The 18,916-nt window shown below is 43.2% G+C and overlaps 3 protein-coding genes across 3 annotated transcripts in view; 2 read left to right on the top strand and 1 right to left on the bottom strand.

Annotated features, from left to right (window-relative positions):
• Positions 1-2,440, bottom strand: part of LOC131081060 (T-cell activation Rho GTPase-activating protein-like) — a 68,009-nt gene extending 65,569 nt beyond the window's left edge. Inside the window, exons 1-2 of the mRNA XM_058019918.1 lie at positions 2,314-2,440; positions 660-810 (exon numbers count right to left, since the gene is read on the bottom strand). Of these exons, the coding sequence (XP_057875901.1) occupies positions 660-810; positions 2,314-2,440 (278 nt within the window). The remainder of the gene's footprint in view (positions 1-659; positions 811-2,313) is intronic.
• On the top strand, positions 532-8,252 carry RSPH3 (radial spoke head 3). Its single transcript, XM_058020196.1, has 8 exons — positions 532-685; positions 822-906; positions 2,303-2,456; positions 2,986-3,131; positions 3,707-3,910; positions 4,888-5,050; positions 6,111-6,197; positions 7,591-8,252. The coding sequence occupies exons 1-8, from the start codon at positions 567-569 to the stop codon at positions 7,794-7,796; spliced, it is 1,164 nt and encodes a 387-aa protein (XP_057876179.1). The 5' UTR covers positions 532-566; the 3' UTR covers positions 7,797-8,252.
• A 1,439-nt stretch (positions 8,253-9,691) lies between these two features.
• Positions 9,692-18,916, top strand: part of PLAGL1 (PLAG1 like zinc finger 1) — a 44,508-nt gene continuing 35,283 nt past the window's right edge. The window contains exon 1 of the mRNA XM_058020693.1: positions 9,692-9,764. The gene's annotated coding sequence lies outside the window, so the exon portion shown is untranslated. The remainder of the gene's footprint in view (positions 9,765-18,916) is intronic.

The raw sequence follows: 18,916 nt of genomic DNA, 5'->3' as shown, positions 1-18,916 counted from the left end.
GCCTCGGCCGGGCGGGCCCGCAGCGCTGCCGAGCGAGCTCGGAGCCGCTGTGGGTGACGGCGGCGCTTTCCCGGGCCCGGCACGGCCCCAGGCCCGCGCTATGTCCCGGCAGGAACACTCCGTGAGGGGCGAGGGCCGCGCACCGCAAAGGGAAGGCTCCGGCGTGGCCTGCCGCTTTCCAGTACCCGAGAGCCGACAGGAGGGGGACTTATTACAAGGGCATGTAGTGACAGGACAAGGGGGAATGCATTCAAACTGGAAGAGGGTAGATTTGGATTAGATACTAGGCAGGCATTGTTTGCTGGGACGGTGGTGGGGCACTGTAGCAGGTTGCCCAGAGAGTCTGTGAATTCGCCACCCTGAAAGTGTTCGAGGTCGGGCAGGACGGGGCTTTGAGCACCCTGTTCTGGTGGGCCGTGTCCCTGCCCACGGACGATCCTTAAGGAGCCTCCCAGCCCCGGCCGTTCCGCGGCCGCCGGCCCGCGCACGCGCGGCGCGTTGCCCGGGAGACGGACGCCGTTAGCGCTCCCTCAGGCGCGCCCGCGGCGCGGAGCCGGAGCCGCAGCATGGAGCCCACCGTGGGGCCCGTGCAAGCGGCCGCCGACGGGCCCTACAGCTACTCCAGCCAGCCCCGCTCCCTGCCTCCCCGGCCCAAGTACCGACAGCAGTCCAATGGCTCCGAGACGTGAGTGCCGGTGTCCGGCAGGCCGCTGCCCCGCTGCCTTCCTCGCCTTCCCCCGGGCCCAGCGCCCTTCCCCGCTTTGCCTTTCTCCCGCGGGCCGGGGGAAGCCGCAAGCGGCGCTGTGTGTGCTGTGCCGCAGGGAGAAGGTGCGCTACGGCAACATCATGGTCGACCCGAGGGTGGTGCGCGGAAACGTCCTGTCCTCCCGTCCGACCCCACCGCAGGTACGGGGGTTCGCTAAAGTGCATCACGCTACGGTTTTGTTGGAAAGCCATAGGTAGGGCGGCGAAGCTGTTCCTCATCTATAATGAAGCTGTAATTGAACTTCCAGTGTTTCACGTAAGTCACAGGCTCTCCAGTTAAACCAGCCTGTGACTGTTATTAGCTCTTCTTTAAAACACTCGGTTTCATATGAACTTCTGCAGTTCTGATTTTTTTACCCCCCCATTACATACTTGATGACTTTATTTTCTTTCTCTGTTTCTTTAGGGTAGTGGTCCTGAGCACGAGTCATTACTCGATAATCTTTTATCATATGCAAGGTGTCATCAGGGGGAATTGCAGCTCTTGGGAAGTTGACTTGTGGCATAGACTTTGGTTTATCCTACCACAGAAGCAGAGCTAAATGGTCCAGCTGTATGCAAAAGCTGCTTGTGAGGATGCCAAAGTATATTTTTTTTTTTTTGTATTACTGCTATATCCTGATATAATAGTAAATCATAGAATCTTAGAATGGTTTGGGTTGAAAGGGACCCTGAAGATCATCTAGTTCCAACCCCCTGCCCTGGGCAGGGACAACTTCCACTGGTCCAGGTTGCTCGGAATCCCACCCACATGTGATACTTTGTTTTCAGAGAATATTTCTACATAGATAATTTGATCATATAGGAATTTAAAGCAGTATATTTTAAAAGCTACTGTTTGAAAATAGCTTTGTGTTGTTCAGTAGCCATTTCTTAGAGTGAATTTTACGTAAGTTTTGTTCAAGAAGTTCAAAGCTGATGTTTATCTCAATCTATAAGTAGAATACTGAATTTAAATGTTATTATGAGTTTCTTTTGTTTCATTAGCAGTAATTGGTCTATTATATAGACCAATTATATATAGACCAATTGTATATTAGTCTATTATATAGACCAATTATATAGACCAATTATATATTAGTCTAATTTTTATATTGTATATTAGTCTATTATTATATAGACCAATTATATATTAGTCTAATTTTTATCTAGCAAACAATTCTGTTCATAATATGATAACTGGACTTAAGTCCATTTGACCTCTCAAAATTTGAAAACATACCATTTTAATATACTTTATCTAACAAAGTTCTGTATACAATATTCACTTTCAAATAAGAAAATAATTAATTATTACTCTTAGCATGAGATGCCGTTATTATGTGCCTGTAGGCAGCTAGCATAACTTAATAATTTTATGCCATACAGTCTTTAAGTCTGAAAATTTAGGGCCAGGACCCAGGAAAGTAAATCCAAAATACTAGATAGCTATCATTAAGATCAAAGAGCAACCTTCATTTTTCTGTAGAGGCAATTGAATATCAGTTTCAAGTATAAAGGGTGTTCTGTTTTGTGGGTATCTTCCTTCTTCACCCAGGCTCAGAGTACCGAGCCCCTTGCCATTGAGGTTAAAAGGCCGAGGAAAGCATCGTATTCGAAGCACACCCCGGTCAGAAGGCTCACGCTGGAGCAAATTCGGCCAGGAACGCCGGAGCCTGTGCCGGGCAGAGTACATGTTCACGTGCAGACAGGTAAAAGGCTGCATTTTTTTTATATCTGTCTGAAAACAAAAGCTTGTTGATCTATATTTACTTGCTAAATTGGTGATGAAGTTGGTAGAATCGCACATTTTAAAATCACGGAATGCTGGAATCAGAGGTTCTATACTTGTCTAATTAGTGACATTTTCCCAGAAGGTCTATTTTTCAGTGTACATTCTTGAATACTAGTCAAGACTGCTTCATTTACTCTTTCCATTTTCAGTATTATTAGAGAAATTTCATATATGCTTAAAATGGAAAGTTTTAAAACTTTTGCTTAAGGTGAACTACTGTTTTTGGAATCACTTCTATGAAGTGCACCTGACATTACAGAGAACACAGCATCAGATGGCCTTTGCAGCAAATTGACCTATGTTTTGAGAGGCCTTTTTTCTAACTTTATAGAAAGCATTTTATTGCACTCTTTGGATGTAATTCAGAATATAGAGTCATCTAAAACAGTTGAAAGCTAAAATGAAAGGAATCCCATGTTGTGTATTCATTGTGCTTTTGTTTCTAGAACTGTATTTGGAAGAGATTAGTGATCGGATAATAGAGGTTGATGGAGAGTGTCAAACAGATGAATTTTTGGACAGACCTCCCACTCCACTCTTCATACCAGCCAAATCAGGAAAAGATGTGGCCACTCAAATAGAAACAGGAGAGGTATGAAATCAGGTCCACAAGTGCTGTCAAAATATCTCTTCCATCCAAAACACATTGCTGATACAAAATTGAAGTAGAAACAGAAAGAAACTAATCCTCACGGAACATGCCAAAAAAGCCCCCACAAACCACCCAAACCCAGCTCACCAAGGTTTGCTTTGAGGTTGAGTGCAAAATCAAGGAAGTTGTGGTGCCATGTGCACTGGTTCTGCTGCTTTCAGCTGTGATACAGTGTTGAGAAATGCTCTCTTCTGTAAAACATGTCCAGCCCAAGAAGGGACTGGGAACACAGAAGTACGGTCTAGGCAAGTGCTCAGCTTCTCCCTGGCAGTCCCCACAGGGGCTGTGGGAGGCTGTGTGGTGTCTCAGGCCAGCCCACTCAGGCCATCCCACGCACCCCCAGCAGCACTCATGATTCTCTGTGCCTTAGCTGACACTGGTCCCCCACCTCCACTTCCCCAGCCTGACTTGAGTTCAAGGGCTTTGTTCATCCTCCTTTTCTCCTTGCCAATCCTTGTTAAGAGTAATTGTGATCAAGAGACATTTCTCTCTGTTTCTCTGACTCTCATCCTCAGTTGTTTGACTTTGATATTGAAGTTAAGCCGATCCTGGAGGTGTTGGTTGGAAAAACAGTTGAGCAGGCTTTGCTGGAAGTCATGGAAGAAGAGGAGCTGTCCCAGCTGTGGTCACATCAGCGTGCCTTTGCAGAGCTGCGTAGTGCAGAGTTTGCTGAGTTACAGCGCTTGGAAGAGCAGGACAGGCGGATCAGAGAGGAGAAGGTAGGACTTCCTAAGGGACTTCCTGTCAGAAGGGAGAAAAACATTTCCAGTACTGAACAACAGCCTGTGATATAAGCTGGGTATGCCCAAAAGGGTACTGTCAGCTTTGACATGCCTTAAAGCATTTTGATGACATACAGCTGCACTCTGCCACTTGCTCTCATACAACAGCACCACACTGTTGTGCTTATTTGGAGCTGTCATGCTTGAGTGACTTGGTCAAAAAGTCAAAACTAACAGCATTTTCTTCTGTACCTGGTATAGCTGTTTCTTAAGCCTGTTCGTTATAATAAGTGCTAAACAAATAGTCAGAGTGCTTGGAAGTAAGAGAGACACCTCCTGGTCTTTCACACACAATGCATGCTCTACTCTGTGTGCCCATCTCAAGATTGCAAAGTATCATGCCAAATTAGTAATCTTTAGTAAATAGGAATAAACAGAGAAGGCAAGTGTTAATTACTTACTATTTATCAGCCTTGTATAATTGTGTTTTCTAATGGTTTTCTGAACCAATTTGAGTTTTAATCTTTTGGTATTTACAATATTATATAATATTGGAAGATAAAAAGTTTGGGAAATACTTATCTGAACTTCATCCTATTCCAAGGCAAATAACCAGCTTGATCTGCAATAATAAAGCAAAAAGTCATGAGATTAATATATATTAAGGCATCAGAGAAGGGTTTCATTTGGCCAGCTGTGATGCCCTTATTTTACAGACTTGTCAAATTGAAAGAAAGGAATACTACAGAAATGTGTTTCTTTGTAATTTGGTCTAATTGATGAAGTACAAACTTGCTTTCAAGCACTCTTTCATGTGAGGAATTTCAGTGGAAGTTAGAGGCTGCAAATACCAGGTAGAGATCATACTATCTTTGCTATTCATGGGACACACACTGTGATAATTCTTCAAAATCTGGATCAAAGGAGTCACAGCTAAAGGCCTCTAAGTTTTACATGCATAATTGCCTTGACAGGAACGTCGCAGGCTGGAGCACCTGGAAAAGCTGCGGAAACAGAAAGAGACTGCAGAGAAAATTGCAGCTCGGGCATTTGCTCAGCGTTACCTGGCTGATCTCATTCCCTCAGTCTTCAACAATCTTCATGACAGTGGATTTTTTTATGACCCTATAGAAAGAGGTTTGTTTTGTTTTTTTCTTTTTAAATACGTGAGCAAAGTTATATAAAGTTATAAAGTTATATAAAGCTAAAAACAACCATGAAGCATAGCATATTATCCTATTATTTAGAATAATGTCATAAGACTATTCATTTACATTTGTGGCTGAACACAAAAAACCTTATTGCTCATCTGTACAAATAGTGAAGAATAAGCAAGAGCTGGCAGTGTGACAATAAGAAGAGCTACTTTGGAGCTAGACAGAAATAAATGGATGGTTAGGATTGGGAGAGAGATCCAAACTGAAGTACATGTATTTTTATAGATCAGACAAAGAAATCAGTATGTTATTCTGAATATTTTTTAATGATTATCAGAGCAAGTGAAAAATTAGTCAATTAGAATTGAAAACTGAAAATAATTTTGGAATTGTATATCAGTGACTTCCAAGCCCTTAGAATCAGCAGCATTTCTTATGAGTTATCTTGCTACACCTCACTTCATCAGTGTCCACAGACCACAGCTTGGGAATGGTTACACTCTCTCCAGGGTAAATCATGAGATCAGTGCAGAAACTGAGTGTGTTTTGCAACCAGAGCAGGCTTTGGGATTACAGTGTTCAAAAAGTATCATTTGAGAAGTACATAAGTGACCAAGAGCTCCTTAGTCAGAGAGAACAAATGCCTTCAGCAGACCAGAAGCCAAATGTCTTTGGAAAGCAAGGCAGGAAATGTTATTCTTCTGACTTGTTCAGGATAGTTATTTGGATCTCACTAGAACATGACTGTGTATCTCATCTGTGCTGAACCCTTCAAGGGTGCCAGACCTCTTTGAAAATAACTGCAGTTGAGAGGACTCTGAATCTATAATGATCATGAACCTCAGTAAGAGAAGCTGGAGATAAGAAAAAATAACATCTGAGAGATTTCATGTGACTCTTACAGAACAAGTGCCTTTTGGCTGGGTGTGGGGTGTCATCCCTTAATTGTTGTAGCAAATAAAAAACAGCCACCAAGTCCTGTTGGTCATCCTTTATAAAGTGACATTTTCCCTTTGTTTCTTCCTCCTAAATTCCGACAGATATTGAGACAGAATTCCTTCCATGGCTGATGTCAGAAGTGGAAGAAGAACTACAGAAGAAGGTCCTGGGAAGAATAATGCTTGACTGTAAGTTACCAAATCCTGGAATGTAATCCAGGCTGCCTGATGTTCTTGATTGTTTTTTTGCTGGTCAGAACAAATGTCACGTTTATATGGTCACTGTGGGTTAAGGTAGGAAGTGTCATTTTAGGAAAACCTCCATGTTTTTTTGTGTTGGGAGTTTTGTTTGCTTGCATTTGTTTGTTGATTTGGTTTGGTTTTTTTACTATATTAACATATTTTAATGTTGGAAAATTACTACTACAGACAACTAGGTAACTGATTTTCAGCTGAAATAATGGAAGTGTCAGTCATGTAGCACTACCCACTCTCTTCTGACTTTATACTGTTTGAGGTTTGTTAATGCTGGGAGATACAACACCTATGTCAGGAACAGAATGGTTAAAGAGCACAATGTTTTTTGGCTATAAAGCTTCTCCTTCCTCTGTGTTACACTGCTGTAGTGTTCTCTGTAGTGCACCTGATTGTGCCAGTGGGAAACAGAAAAGCCCAGCTTGTGTATTGCCACATGTATACCATGAAAGCGTCTTAATTTGTTGTGTAAGCTCATGGAGCTATGGATTATTTTCCTACATTAAAAGGAGAATGATGGTGGGCCATGGTTGACTGAGAAGTGAGGTGACCAATATTTTTCATCAAAACAAGGGCTTACCTCCTTATCAATCAATAATAATGTCCTTGCTTTTGAAATAGATTGAAATATCAGTCTTCTTTGGCTAGTTCAAGCTAAATATTTGGGCTCTTTTATTAGTTTAGAGGCTGTAGTTGGAAAACCTGAAAAACCTGGATTCTGTCTTGTGTAGGAACACAAAAGTATGGTATATCTGTGCTCAGCAATGTGCTCCTAGATCAAACCACTTTTTTACACTTGCATAACATCTTCATTCCTATAGTTTTCCTCTTGCTGGGATTTTGGGTTTGTATTACAAGTATGTTTACTTCCTTTGGTTTATTTTTAGTTTAATTAGGACCCTGAATTTTACTTGTTAAGGTATAATATGATTTGGACAATTAAAGCTGGTGTGTTAGGTATTTTATGCTGATTCATGTACACTCAAGGATCACTTCTTAATGTAGCTCTTCAGAAGGAAGGGAAATGTCTCTTCTTTAAGAAAAAAATATTGTATGTGACTACTGAATAAACATCCTAAGGAGAATGTTGCTGCAGGATATAATAGTGATAAGAATATCTATTGTATTCTTGTTAAATCTGTTTAAACTTTTAACCAGATACCATTGTCTTGCTCCAGTCCTTAGCTATTTCTTCATTTTCAGAGTTATTTCAGGGTTATTTCCCTGAATATTCCCTGGATTTATAGGCCAGTAATATATACAAAAAAATTCTCAAATTATAGGGTTTTTCTTCTGTGGTTGTAAATGGTGGCTATCTCTGTTTCAGCTTTGATTCGTACGGTGGTGGAAAAGCGCTTAGATGAATTTAGCCGTCCACCTCCACCTGCTCCACCTGCTGAAGAGCCTGGGGAAACAGATGCAGCTCCCAAGATGTCTGGTGAGGAGGGTGATGCTGACCAACCTGTTGCTGAGGAAGAAGAGACTGACCAACCTGAGGAAGGTGCTGAGGAAGAACCTTCAGATTCCAGTTAGAAGAATAAGGTCAAGAAGGAGCAGCAGATTTGGAAACTGAGTAACAAACAGGCAAGTCATCAAGTAAATGGAGACCAGTGGCTTAGAAATAAGGAATTAATTCCTATCTATTTACAGGTATTGTGCCCTAGCCATTCTGAAGGGTGAACCTAAGCAACAGTAGAGCATTAAAACATGTTTTCCATATGCTGGAGTTGCTGATTTCAGGCTGCTAGAATCAACAGAGAAGTTACAAGTGCAATGAATGGCACAGAAATTCTGTCTCCTTTTACACAATCCAATCCATCAAAAGTTGAAAATGCTGTCCCACACCCTGTGCTAGAAGGTCATGAGAAGGATGTTGAGAGCATCATAATAATCTTTGTAAATGCTTTGATAATGTTCTTGGAACAATATTTCCTTACTTTCCTTGTTTTGAAAGGTAGTTACTACAGCAATTAAATAAATTGCTTTTGACTCATGTTAGTCTTTTCTTTCCTCACAATCTTGAATGGACATCTCAGCAGGTAATAGAGCCAAAGCAGCTGTTCCTCAGCCTTGCCAAGTTCAGATTTACCTGCCCGTGGGAGTTTCTGCCTGTGCAAAATCCTCCTCAGCATCCTCTTAGAACCCCTCCTGGAGGTGAGGGGCTGGAGCTACACGCTGAGTCCTGTCTCGGTTTTCTTTGTAATCGTCCTTTCCTGCCGGTTCACTGGAAGCAGTACCAGACATGACTGACAAAACGTGCCTTCACTAACATGTGTAGTTAGTTAGTTGTCCGTCCACAGGCCAGTTCCTCAGGTGGGGCCGTCCCCCTCACAGAAGTACACCTGTGCTACATTGCAGCAGCACCGTGCCTTGCTGAGTCAGTGTTGCCAGCAGCAGCTGTCCCCGTCAGGCACAGGGCCGCAGGGTGGACAGCTCTGCACGCACGGGGCCCGGGGGGTGCACGGGGCTCTGCAGCTCCTGGGGGCGTCAGTGCAGCAGGGAGCCGAGGGAGGCCGGAGGGAGCGGGCGCTGCAGGCACTAGAGGGCAGGACAGCCCGCGGCAATCCGCATGGAGAAGCGCCGGGAAGGACACTGCTGGTGTCACCTTTTCTCATTGCACACCCTGCGCTAGTGACGCCCGTCGGAACTTCCCTCCTCTGCTGAACCCCAATGGCGTCGAACTTTTGCAAAATTTACTCATTTATAGCATGAGAAGCCGATACTTGAATCACCCAGTGCAGTCCACACCGGCTCATAGAACGACAGAGTAGTTTGAGTTGGAAGGGGCCTTTTAGATCATCGGGTGCAATCCCACGCCTGCCCTGAGCGGGGACATCTTTAAGTAGGTCAGGTTGCTCAAAGTCCCATCCAGCCTGGTGGTAACGGAGAAGGTGGAATCATCTCCTCAGGGCTGACCCGTGACAGTACAAGAAACAGACACTGGTTCCTTCAGGGGAGGTGCACGCCAGCTGGGGTGCGAGTCTGACACGGAATCCCAAGTAAAGGGAGCAAAACCGGGACGTGCGTGCAGGACATTCTAAATGTTGTGAGTTGCCTTCCCGGGAAGTTGCTAACCACCAGCAGTGCAGGTCAGGACGTTCTGTGGATCCTCACAAGCACGGGCAACTTCGCGGCTACGGCAGAGAAGGTATCGACAGCCGCGGCACCCGCACTCCCCTGAGAAGGAGCTTCCCGCTATCGCCGCCGCATAGCGAGCGCCGGGCACCGGCGGCGGGGCCGCATCCCCGGGCCGTCCCCGCACTCCGCCCGGGGCTCACCCCCCGCCCGTCCCGGCGCTCCGCAGGGGCGGAGCGGGCAGGGGAGGCGGCGCGGCCGCCCCTCGTCCCGGCCCTCCCCCGGCCCGCCCGCCGCCGCCCCGCCGCCAGGCGTCTCCCGGGGCCGGGCAGCGCCGCGGGGACGGGAGGAGCCGCCGCTGCCGCCGCTGCGCTCCCCGGCCCGGCGCTGGGGGAGCGGGCGGCGCTGGGGGAGCTGGGCCATGAGGTGAGCGGGACCGGCGTGCGGGGCCGGGCCGGGGCGCTCCGCCGTCCCGCAGCCGTGCCGGGGCGCTCGGGGGAGCGGGGGCCCGCTCCGGGCGGGGCGCTGGGGGGCGGGCGCCGAGCACCGCGGCTGTCGGACCGGGCCCGCCGCCGCAGGAAAACTGTGCCACAATGTGTCCGCCTTCAGGAGGAGAGTTTCGTCTTTACTTATTTGTTTTCCACTTGCCCCCCTCGACTTTCCTCACGCCCCGGGCGCCGTGCAGGCTCTCCCGCTTGTCCGCCCGCAGCGCCGCGCATCGGAGCCCCGGGATGGGCGTCCGCTCCGGCCCCTGTTGCCTCTGGGCACAGAAAGGCCGCAGGACCGCGAATTTGGAGGAGGAGGGGACATCTCCTCATCTCTCCTTGGTGTCTCTCTGCAGCCCGCAGCCCTCACGGCGCTTTCAGGGCAGGGCGTGGGGCGGCGGGCGGTGCGGTGACCTGCGGGCGGCGGTGGCACCCCCGTGACGGGAGACACGGGTCGTGGTCCGGGAGGGAGGTTTGTTCCCGCGTGGAAAAACAACTGCGGCTCCAAAGGTGCGCCCGCCGCTCGCACACGGGTCTCGACGGCTCCATCAAACCCCCGCCGACAGAAGCCGCCGCAGCAGGGTTTACACAGTTCTCCATCTCTCTTCAGGAGGCTGACAGCTTGCCGAGGTCAAGCCTTGAGCTGTCATTGACTCCTGCGGGACACACAACTTTGTAAAAATTTTTTAAAATTTTTTTATTATGTGGAAGGGGGATTTACTATATTTACTACTTTCTACTACATAGGATTTGTTTTTTTCTTAAAGCACTTAACTTGGTTAAAATTTAACTTTCAGTTATTTATTTTTTTCTCTATTAGAAGTTTCTGTCCCTTAGTCAAATGACAATTCATTTCTGAGAAAGGGGAATATTGGACAGCCAAACTTTTCTCTGGTGGTTGTTGCTTCCTGTCTGACTTTAACAAAACAAGTATGTCCCACCTTGCAATGCATGGCCAGTAAGGAAAACTGTTTTTGTAGAAGATATTTAAAGTAGCTGATGAAGAGCAAAAGTACTAGCTGCCTTTAAAGTGTGAGTTAAAACACAATCTTCCCACCTCAGCTGATGTTTTTAATTTATAAAGCATTATATAGGACAGAATCCAAACCATGTTTTTGCGTACATGATATATCTACATGCATGTTTGTGGCCACTTTGACTAACATGATGAAGATCTTCATGAATAAATAGAAATGACATATACGTCCTATTTCCAGGAATCAGTAGGAGAGGATGTGCCTGGCATTATTACCAGGAGATTAGCAATCCAGCTCTGACAGAACAGGGAAGAGGTTTCCAATCTGAACACTCAGATTGGATTGCATTGCAGTCACAAAATTAACGTCAGCAGGTATAACCTGATTCTTCTTGGTTGTCCCAAAGCTTAGCAGAAAATCTGGCTCTTTAAGTCTGAGATACCTTGTTACATGCAGCAGCACAAGGTGTCAAGCAGTCCTGTCCCTTCTTAGCGCTTTGCAGGAGTGTCACTTTTTTATTGTGAGGTCTTCAGTATGCCATTGACCCTGCAACATCTCTCTGTGCTCTGACCCTTCATCGGGGAGAAATAAAGATGCTGTCATTGGGAATTTCCCTTCCCTGGTCTTCCCTTCCCTGTTGTTGTTTGGAGAAGCAGCTCAAGGAGCACTGCTCCGCCTCTGTGCGTGGGGAGTGGTCACACAGTGCAGCACAAAATGGGGCTGTAGGGAGCAGGTGGCTCTGGGTGGAACACAGGGACTTGTGCTCAACAGAGGTACAGGTACAGTCACAGGACTGGTGACAAACTGTGCTTTTATTCCTCGATATTGTGTGTGCTTGCTGCCCTGGTGCCACTGTATCTGCAGTATAGTTTCCACCATTAGGGTGTTACTTGCCCTGAATTATAAGTCAAACCAGTCAAAATCTCATTTGCAAACCTAATGGGAGCTGAAATAGATCCTGGGGTACTATCTGAAACAGATCCTGGGGTACTATAACTGTGTAATGTGCTGACTGCCGCTGCTTTTTGAATTGCTCAGTGCTCTGACATGCAAATAGAAGCTGGTTGTTCTGATCATGCAGATGCTGAAAATTGATAATAGGATTATTTGTGTAAGAAGCAGAAGATGGGATGAGCAGAAATAAAAGAGAAATAAGATTAGAAGGACTGTACCAGTCCCTCTGGACCTGTGTATCAGAGTGGGAACAATAGTGGGAGGTTTGGAGAGTTTGGTACAAAAAAATCACATAAATACAAGAAAGTAATTATTTATTTCATAAAGGGATCCATTAAATCATGTAGTTTATTCTCTAAGTTTAACCAGGGCAGGTCACAAATTCATGGTCTCTAAAGTCAATAACTTCTATTTCCTCTAATTTCTATAATTTTCTCTGCATCAAGAACGTCCTGTTGTGAAGTTCTGTGAGCACTTGCATGTCCTTTTTCAGTGCTCAGTGGAAAGGAAGCATCATAAGATAATTCCCCTCCCCTTGACTATTGAGACACATTTAATCTACCATGTATTGCCAGGGCTGGGACCTGATCTGCTGTCCCTCCCTCAAATTCCTAATTTCTTGAGTGATGATTAAACCCCAAAAAACATTGAATCTCACTCTGCCCATAAGGGAATACACGCACTATACTTAAGGCAGTCATTGTAAGTTTGATGTGTTTGAGCACTTGACTTTACACCTAACTTTATGAATCTAAATCATCCTCTTCAGTAAGAGCAGCCTGGCCCACAAGATGTTTTCAAAGCTAGAGTATTGCCAGCTAGTTCCCTACTGGCCCCTCTGAGCTTTTATTTTAAGATGTTCCGGCTTTCACAGATAAGCATGAAGCCAACAAGACACCAAGGGATCAGCAGTCACACACTTCTACTTCAGCCTGTGCCACCTTGCAGGCAGCTGCATCTTTTAATTGTCACTAAACCCAGAGGAATCTGTTTGTTCTTTTCTTGTGTTGTGTGGAAAGAAGTAGGAAATCTCTTTGATTGATGCCAAGGATACTGCTGTTTTGTGATAACTAGCAGGAAATAACAAGAGTTAGGACAGAAAGAAGGTCAGTTGACTTGAATTCTGTGTGGGAAAATCTTGAAAGTTGATAATAAAATTTAATTGCACACATATCCTGGAGATAGTCAAATAAATATTTTGCTTCTAATTTTGCTTTTTTTGCTGATTTATCTCTATGTTCCAATGCATTCTTCTGTATATGGGCTATTTGCAATTTGCTGTGAGAGAGTGTTTTGGGTTTCAGATGTCTCTGACATGACAATCCAGAAGGAAGAGCTATTTCCAATGGACGTTACTGTCTCTATGTTTCTCACATTTCCTCTTTTTCTGCTTGTACTGATTGATCTTTTGTAAAATGGCATGAGTTTCAGTGCTAAATAAGGATCAAGGATGCCTTTGTAAACTAGTTCTGTCTTGGAGGACAGAGTAGATCTGCTTTTATCTTTCTGTGTCTTGCACCTAGAGCACTATTTCAGAAGCTGTTTCACAAACAACTTGGGATAGAAAAATATAAGCTTAGGAAAGCACTTAGGAAAATATTAGTGTAGCAGTATTTAACCTGTGCTAACATGCACAACACCAAGGAAATGTAGTGCATTGAGCAATATTAAATTTTGCTCTTCCACTCACTCTCTTGTGTCCAGGTTTCTGTTGCTATTAATGGTGTTGAGGGACTCTTGAGGAGAAGCAAGGATGTCTTCTGCATGAGTGACACTTGTCTTTCAGAGAGAACCACCACAACAGCAACAGTCCCATGTGGTTTTTTTTTTTGGTCATAAACTGTCACTGCAATTTTGTTGGTGTACTTTAGCTGGAATGTTATTTCAATCACTGCAGCTGTAAAATGTGATGGACAGCTTTGGTTTGTCCTGTCCTGCAGAAATAAGTAACTTTAGATTCAGTATGGCTTTTTTAAAGATTACAATAAAAGTGCTGTAAAATTGAGCAACAAACAAGTTGTTTATATGGCATTACAATTCTATTTCACCAGTGCCTTGATAGGTTGATGCTCAAAGAAGACACCAAGTGTCTAATCATTATATTGTCCTGCAATAATAAGCGGTGGAAGGACTGGTGAAGAACATATCAAAGACATAACTAAAGTAGTTCAATACTTATTTTGTCCCTGAAGAGGTAGAAATTACTTCTTTTCCAGGTGCAATTTCCTCTAGAGTCATTGTCACAGTTATGGCATGCAGAGAACCAAGAGGATTTTGAAAGGAAGGGAAGTAGAGATGCTAAATAAAGATCTGCAAAGAGGGAGTAAGCAAAAGGCAGAGGGAAGATAGTAAAATGCTGGAAAGTATTAGCTGAGGAAAAAAGTTACCAAAAACATAACTGATGTTTGATTGGCATAACAAAAGAGAAACTGGTAGATAAAAGTACAAAACCCTCAGAGATATGTTTTGTAATCACAAGTTCTATTTCAATTCAATTTTCATTTAGTCTTAGCAACCAGTTTAACTTTCTGTGCAGAGAGGCAGCCTCTGTAATGCTCCAGAAATATTCCATACAGCTCTGGGATGCTTTGTGACTTCTGTTTGTTTTTTTTTTTAATGTGCTGAGAGACACAAAAAGACATTAAACCCTTTAAAAGTGGTTAAGATAATCCAAGAAGACGTAATGGAATCTTTTTCTGCTTCAACTGAACTTAGGTATCACTTAGCAATCACCCATATTAATTAGGCAAGTGATCTCTCACAGTAAGAAAGAGCAGCAGATTATTTGCCTGCTGAAACACTATTTTTTTGTATTCTCAGGGCTCAACCAAGAAAAGACCAGAGCTGCTGGTCAGAATGAGTCCAAATGCACTAAGACAAAATCACTCCTCCCTCTTTCAGTGGAGGAAATTTCAGAAATTTGAAAACTAGCACAGGAAGTATCCTGAGTAGGTGCATCATCATTTGCTTCCTGTAAACCTGGCAGCCAGAGAGCCCTTCCTCATCCCAGTGGTGCCAGGCACTGGAAAGAGATCACTCAGTGTTGGTCCTCAGTGATGGATGCCAAGGAAAGTAAGAAAAAACGTGTCAGGTGAGAATTTCCACAGTTAGGCTGTTAGACCCCAGATGAAGATGAATTAAATTTCTCTTCTCCAGAAAAGGGCAACAAAGCTGGTGAAGGGTCTGGAGCACAAGTCTTACGAGGAGCGGTTGAGGGAGCTGGGGTTGTTTAGACTGGAGAAAAGGAGGCTCAAGGGAGACTCTCCACAGCTGCTATAGCCCACTGGGGGTTGGTCTCTTCTCCCAGGCAACAGCAACAACGAGGACATTGTCTCAAGCTGGCCCATGAGAGTTTTAGGTTGGACATTTGGAAGGAATTCTTCACAGAAAAGGCGATTAGACATTGGTATGGGCTGCCTAGGGAGATGGTGGAGTCACTGTGCCTGGAGGTGTTTAATAAAAAGCTGAATGTGGCACTTAGTGCCATGGTCTAGTGGACATGGTGGTGTTTGGTCATGTTGCACTCAATGATCAGAGCTCTTTTCTCACCTAGTTGATTCTGTGATTCTGTAACTAACAATTTCAGCAAAATGTAGCACAGCCTGGAGCACCAAGTCATCACAAGCCAGTGAAACTGATACAAGTCTGCAAAATGTTTTGGTTTCAGTTAACTCAGGGTATTCAGACAAAAATAAGTTCACTGGAAATATTTTGACTTGTTCATGACTCACTTGTTTTTACAAATCTAACACTCCTTTCCTCATGAAGCAAGTAAATATGCAGGCAAAGCAAACACATTTACTATAATATCTGTGATACCAAAATTCTGTAGTTCTGAAAGGTATTCTCAGCCTGCCCTTATTCGAAACCATTTGAGGGGGTCAGGGAGGTGCTCATGTGGTGACAGTCACTATGTCCTGGCTTGGAAACATGTTGCTTTGGATTTCTAGTTTTGCTTAGAACAAAGGATTGGCGAGGCATTTTGTGTCTCTTGGGGGTTGCAGATGGATTGTAATGATATTCTTGTCACTGGTTGTGCCCAACAGGGCTTCTGGACCTTGTTACTTCTCACATAGCAGCTGCCAGGGACCAGAATAATTTTCACACTTGGAAATCATCTTTACTTGACTTGTGCACATTTACATGCTGCTCTTCTCTCTGAAATACTCTTAGTGTAATTGATAGAAGGAATTGTCTCCCTTTTAAATCATTGCATTTGCAGATTTTTCACTGAGTCTGTGGAGAGCTCTGGCTAATAAAATGCATCCTAATTTTTAAGCATTTGTTGAATGAAAAGAAGAAAGGCTGCCCTGGCCTAAACAGAGAGACTGACAAGATAGAAAACAAAGCAAGGATAAATGGGAGATTAAATTGCTTTCCACCCTTTGTCTTTCTCTAATAGAAAAGATAAGGCTTGAATTTTTTTTTCCTTTAAATTGTTCTTATTGTTTCAACAATTTGTCAGTGTTCATGCCTGAATCTCAGAACACTTCAAGTCTTTGCAGGCTTCTGGACCTATACAACCAAATATTACAGATTTGTAGAACTCTAACAAAAATAAAATACTGAATTACAGAGTGTATACTACGATGCTAGAGGTCATCAAAGTGACGTGATTGAGAAGGGGTTGTGGTCTCAGTCCTTTCAAAAATAAAATTACCAGATTTTTGCTAAATTTTTCATACCACTTTTCTCAACATCAAAAATCTCAGCATTATAAAATAATTTTAAAATAAGATATTACAAAAATGAGTACAGACTTCTAAAACTAACAGAAAACAGAGAATATAAATAAGATTGTTTCATAGATTTTTTACCCAAATCAAAGAAAGCAGTTCATTAAATAGTTGAGACAATGTAGTGTCTTTTGTGATCTGTAAAAATATCAGCAGGATATATTACTTTGAAAATTTTTATTTGTCAAATTCACTAATTTTTTCAACTGTATAAGTCTCTGAATTATCTTTGTGGTCAGTGATTTGCACTGATAACTTTATAAATTTATTAAGTAATCATCTCATTTAGAAAAACCCATATTCAGGTTATAATTTTTAATATTAAATTCTAGCCTGATAGCAAAAATGGTCGCACATCTACTGAGGTGTTATAGTTGCTATCATACTTTTAATAATATATTTGAGTCCCAGAATCTGAAATTGCATTAAATTTTAATTTGAATATCATGTGTTTTGATAAGGATATTCTTCCAAAGTTGAATCCACAAAGTTTATCAAACAACTTAAGACAGCATAATTGTGGAGAGTGTGACCTGTGCCTAAGTTTGTCTCAGCAGAGCACTGACTCTTGAATCATATGGGTTCTCCCAATGTGAATATGGTTAGCAAGTCATTAGCAACCATTTATTAGAGATCTGTTAGCTTGTTATTGAGATTGTAGTAAATGTTGGAGATTAGAATGTCATGGTGCAACAAGGAAAATGCACTTTGGTAGCTGTTGACAGAAAACATCCAAGTATTTGACAGTGGGCACTTTTAGATAACCCTAAGTTCTTCCACTTGCAGACCTCACATGCTGTATAAACATCTGACAGAGTATGTTCATGTAGGTTTTTGTAAATGACTAACCCAGCCTTCTGGTAACTTGGGGTGAGCATCTGAGTTGTTTCAAGTTACTTTTCATTAACTCACAGAACCATACTAAATGGATGTTTCAAAAGTCAGAGCTGGAGTAAGAGGTCATGCAACTCAGTGAAGGAATGAAGACAAGTGCCCTCTCAGTGAATTTTAATAAAAGGTTGGAGATCACTTAGCTTGTTTTTTTCTAAATTATTGTAACTTTTCTATGTCAAGATCACTTTTAAATGAAGAAATGGTGTTCTTTGCCTCTGTTGTTAGAGCACATGGAGAAGTTAATCAGGTTCCAAGGCTGTCTCTGAAAAACTGGCATACAGACAAGTGACTGCAATAAAAATGCCAAACTGCTGAAATACAAGGTGTATTTTATATCAGCCTGCACTTGGCATTCATTAATCTGTGGTGCACCCTATTCCAAGCTCTTTATTTGGTACTGGCAGGGGATTTAACAGTGACTTGTTTATGTTTTTGTCATTCTGTGGAGGTAGTGGCTCTTCCTTTACTTTCAGTCTCCACATCATTGACCTTGTTATCCTGTTTTCATAATTCCTTTCATATTCTCTTTCACTGAAAAAAGAGCCTTGTGTAGAGAAGAGACAGTCTCCTTTAATTTATTCAAGTTTCAGTTTTGCTGGACAAAACAGTAGAACAACATTGCCCTGCAGGATGAAATTTTAAATGAGTATGAACACTGTGCGTGTAATGCCACATTTTTTTGGCTTCTTGTTTGGCTTCTTGTTATGTGCAAGAAGTGGCACAGAATTCCAGACAGGTTTGTATACCGTGCAATTCCAGGTCTGCAAGTCCAGACCTCAGAAGGACAGGAGTCCAGTTATAACTCTGTGTGACCAGTTGTCAGTATGGGAGAACAAAAGGTTCAATTAATCTTTAGTTGACAGTGGGGAGCAACATTTTATCTCCTTTTTATCTGAGAAAGAGGTTACCTGGCTGAGTATGAATTGTCTGCATTTATCTCTGCTTTTATTCAACAATAATCTGTGAGCCACAATTTGCAGATCTTTGGAATTATTAAATGGCTTGATAACCAAAGGAAAAATTAAGGAAACAGCCAAGTAATATTTAGGAACATGCGTAGCTTTCATTATTAAAGCATATATGCACCATTTGGAGGATTTGGTTATTATTAGAGCAGTGCATTCTAGGCACTGCTATGAAAATATAACCCCTAAAACAAACATACTTTTTAAGAAAAGGCAATAAGAAATCACTCCTCGAGTTACAGTTTAGTTCCAATAGAATCAGTCCCTGACAATTAATGTGATGGCTAGTTTCAGTAAATTAGTTCTAATAATTACCCCTTGCCTCTGTGCCATCTGAAGTGGCAGCTTGTATTTCCCATGCAGTATCCTGCTCCAGCCAGTCCACGTGTGAGAGCGGGAGGGAAGGGATGTGGGTGGTTTGGCTGCCGAGTTTGCCACTGACAGGTCCAGCTGCTGTCCAAAGGAAATCTGAGCTTGCAGGTTGAAGCAAGCAAACAAATGGAGCAATGTGACAGGCAGCTGTTACCCAGTGTAAGTCTTGTAGTGTTAATTGAAACAAATCAGCTC

Source organism: Melospiza georgiana, chromosome 3 (genome assembly GCF_028018845.1).
Source record: "Melospiza georgiana isolate bMelGeo1 chromosome 3, bMelGeo1.pri, whole genome shotgun sequence".
NCBI classification, from domain to species: domain Eukaryota; kingdom Metazoa; phylum Chordata; class Aves; order Passeriformes; family Passerellidae; genus Melospiza; species Melospiza georgiana.
This window is presented reverse-complemented; position numbering and strand designations above follow the sequence as displayed.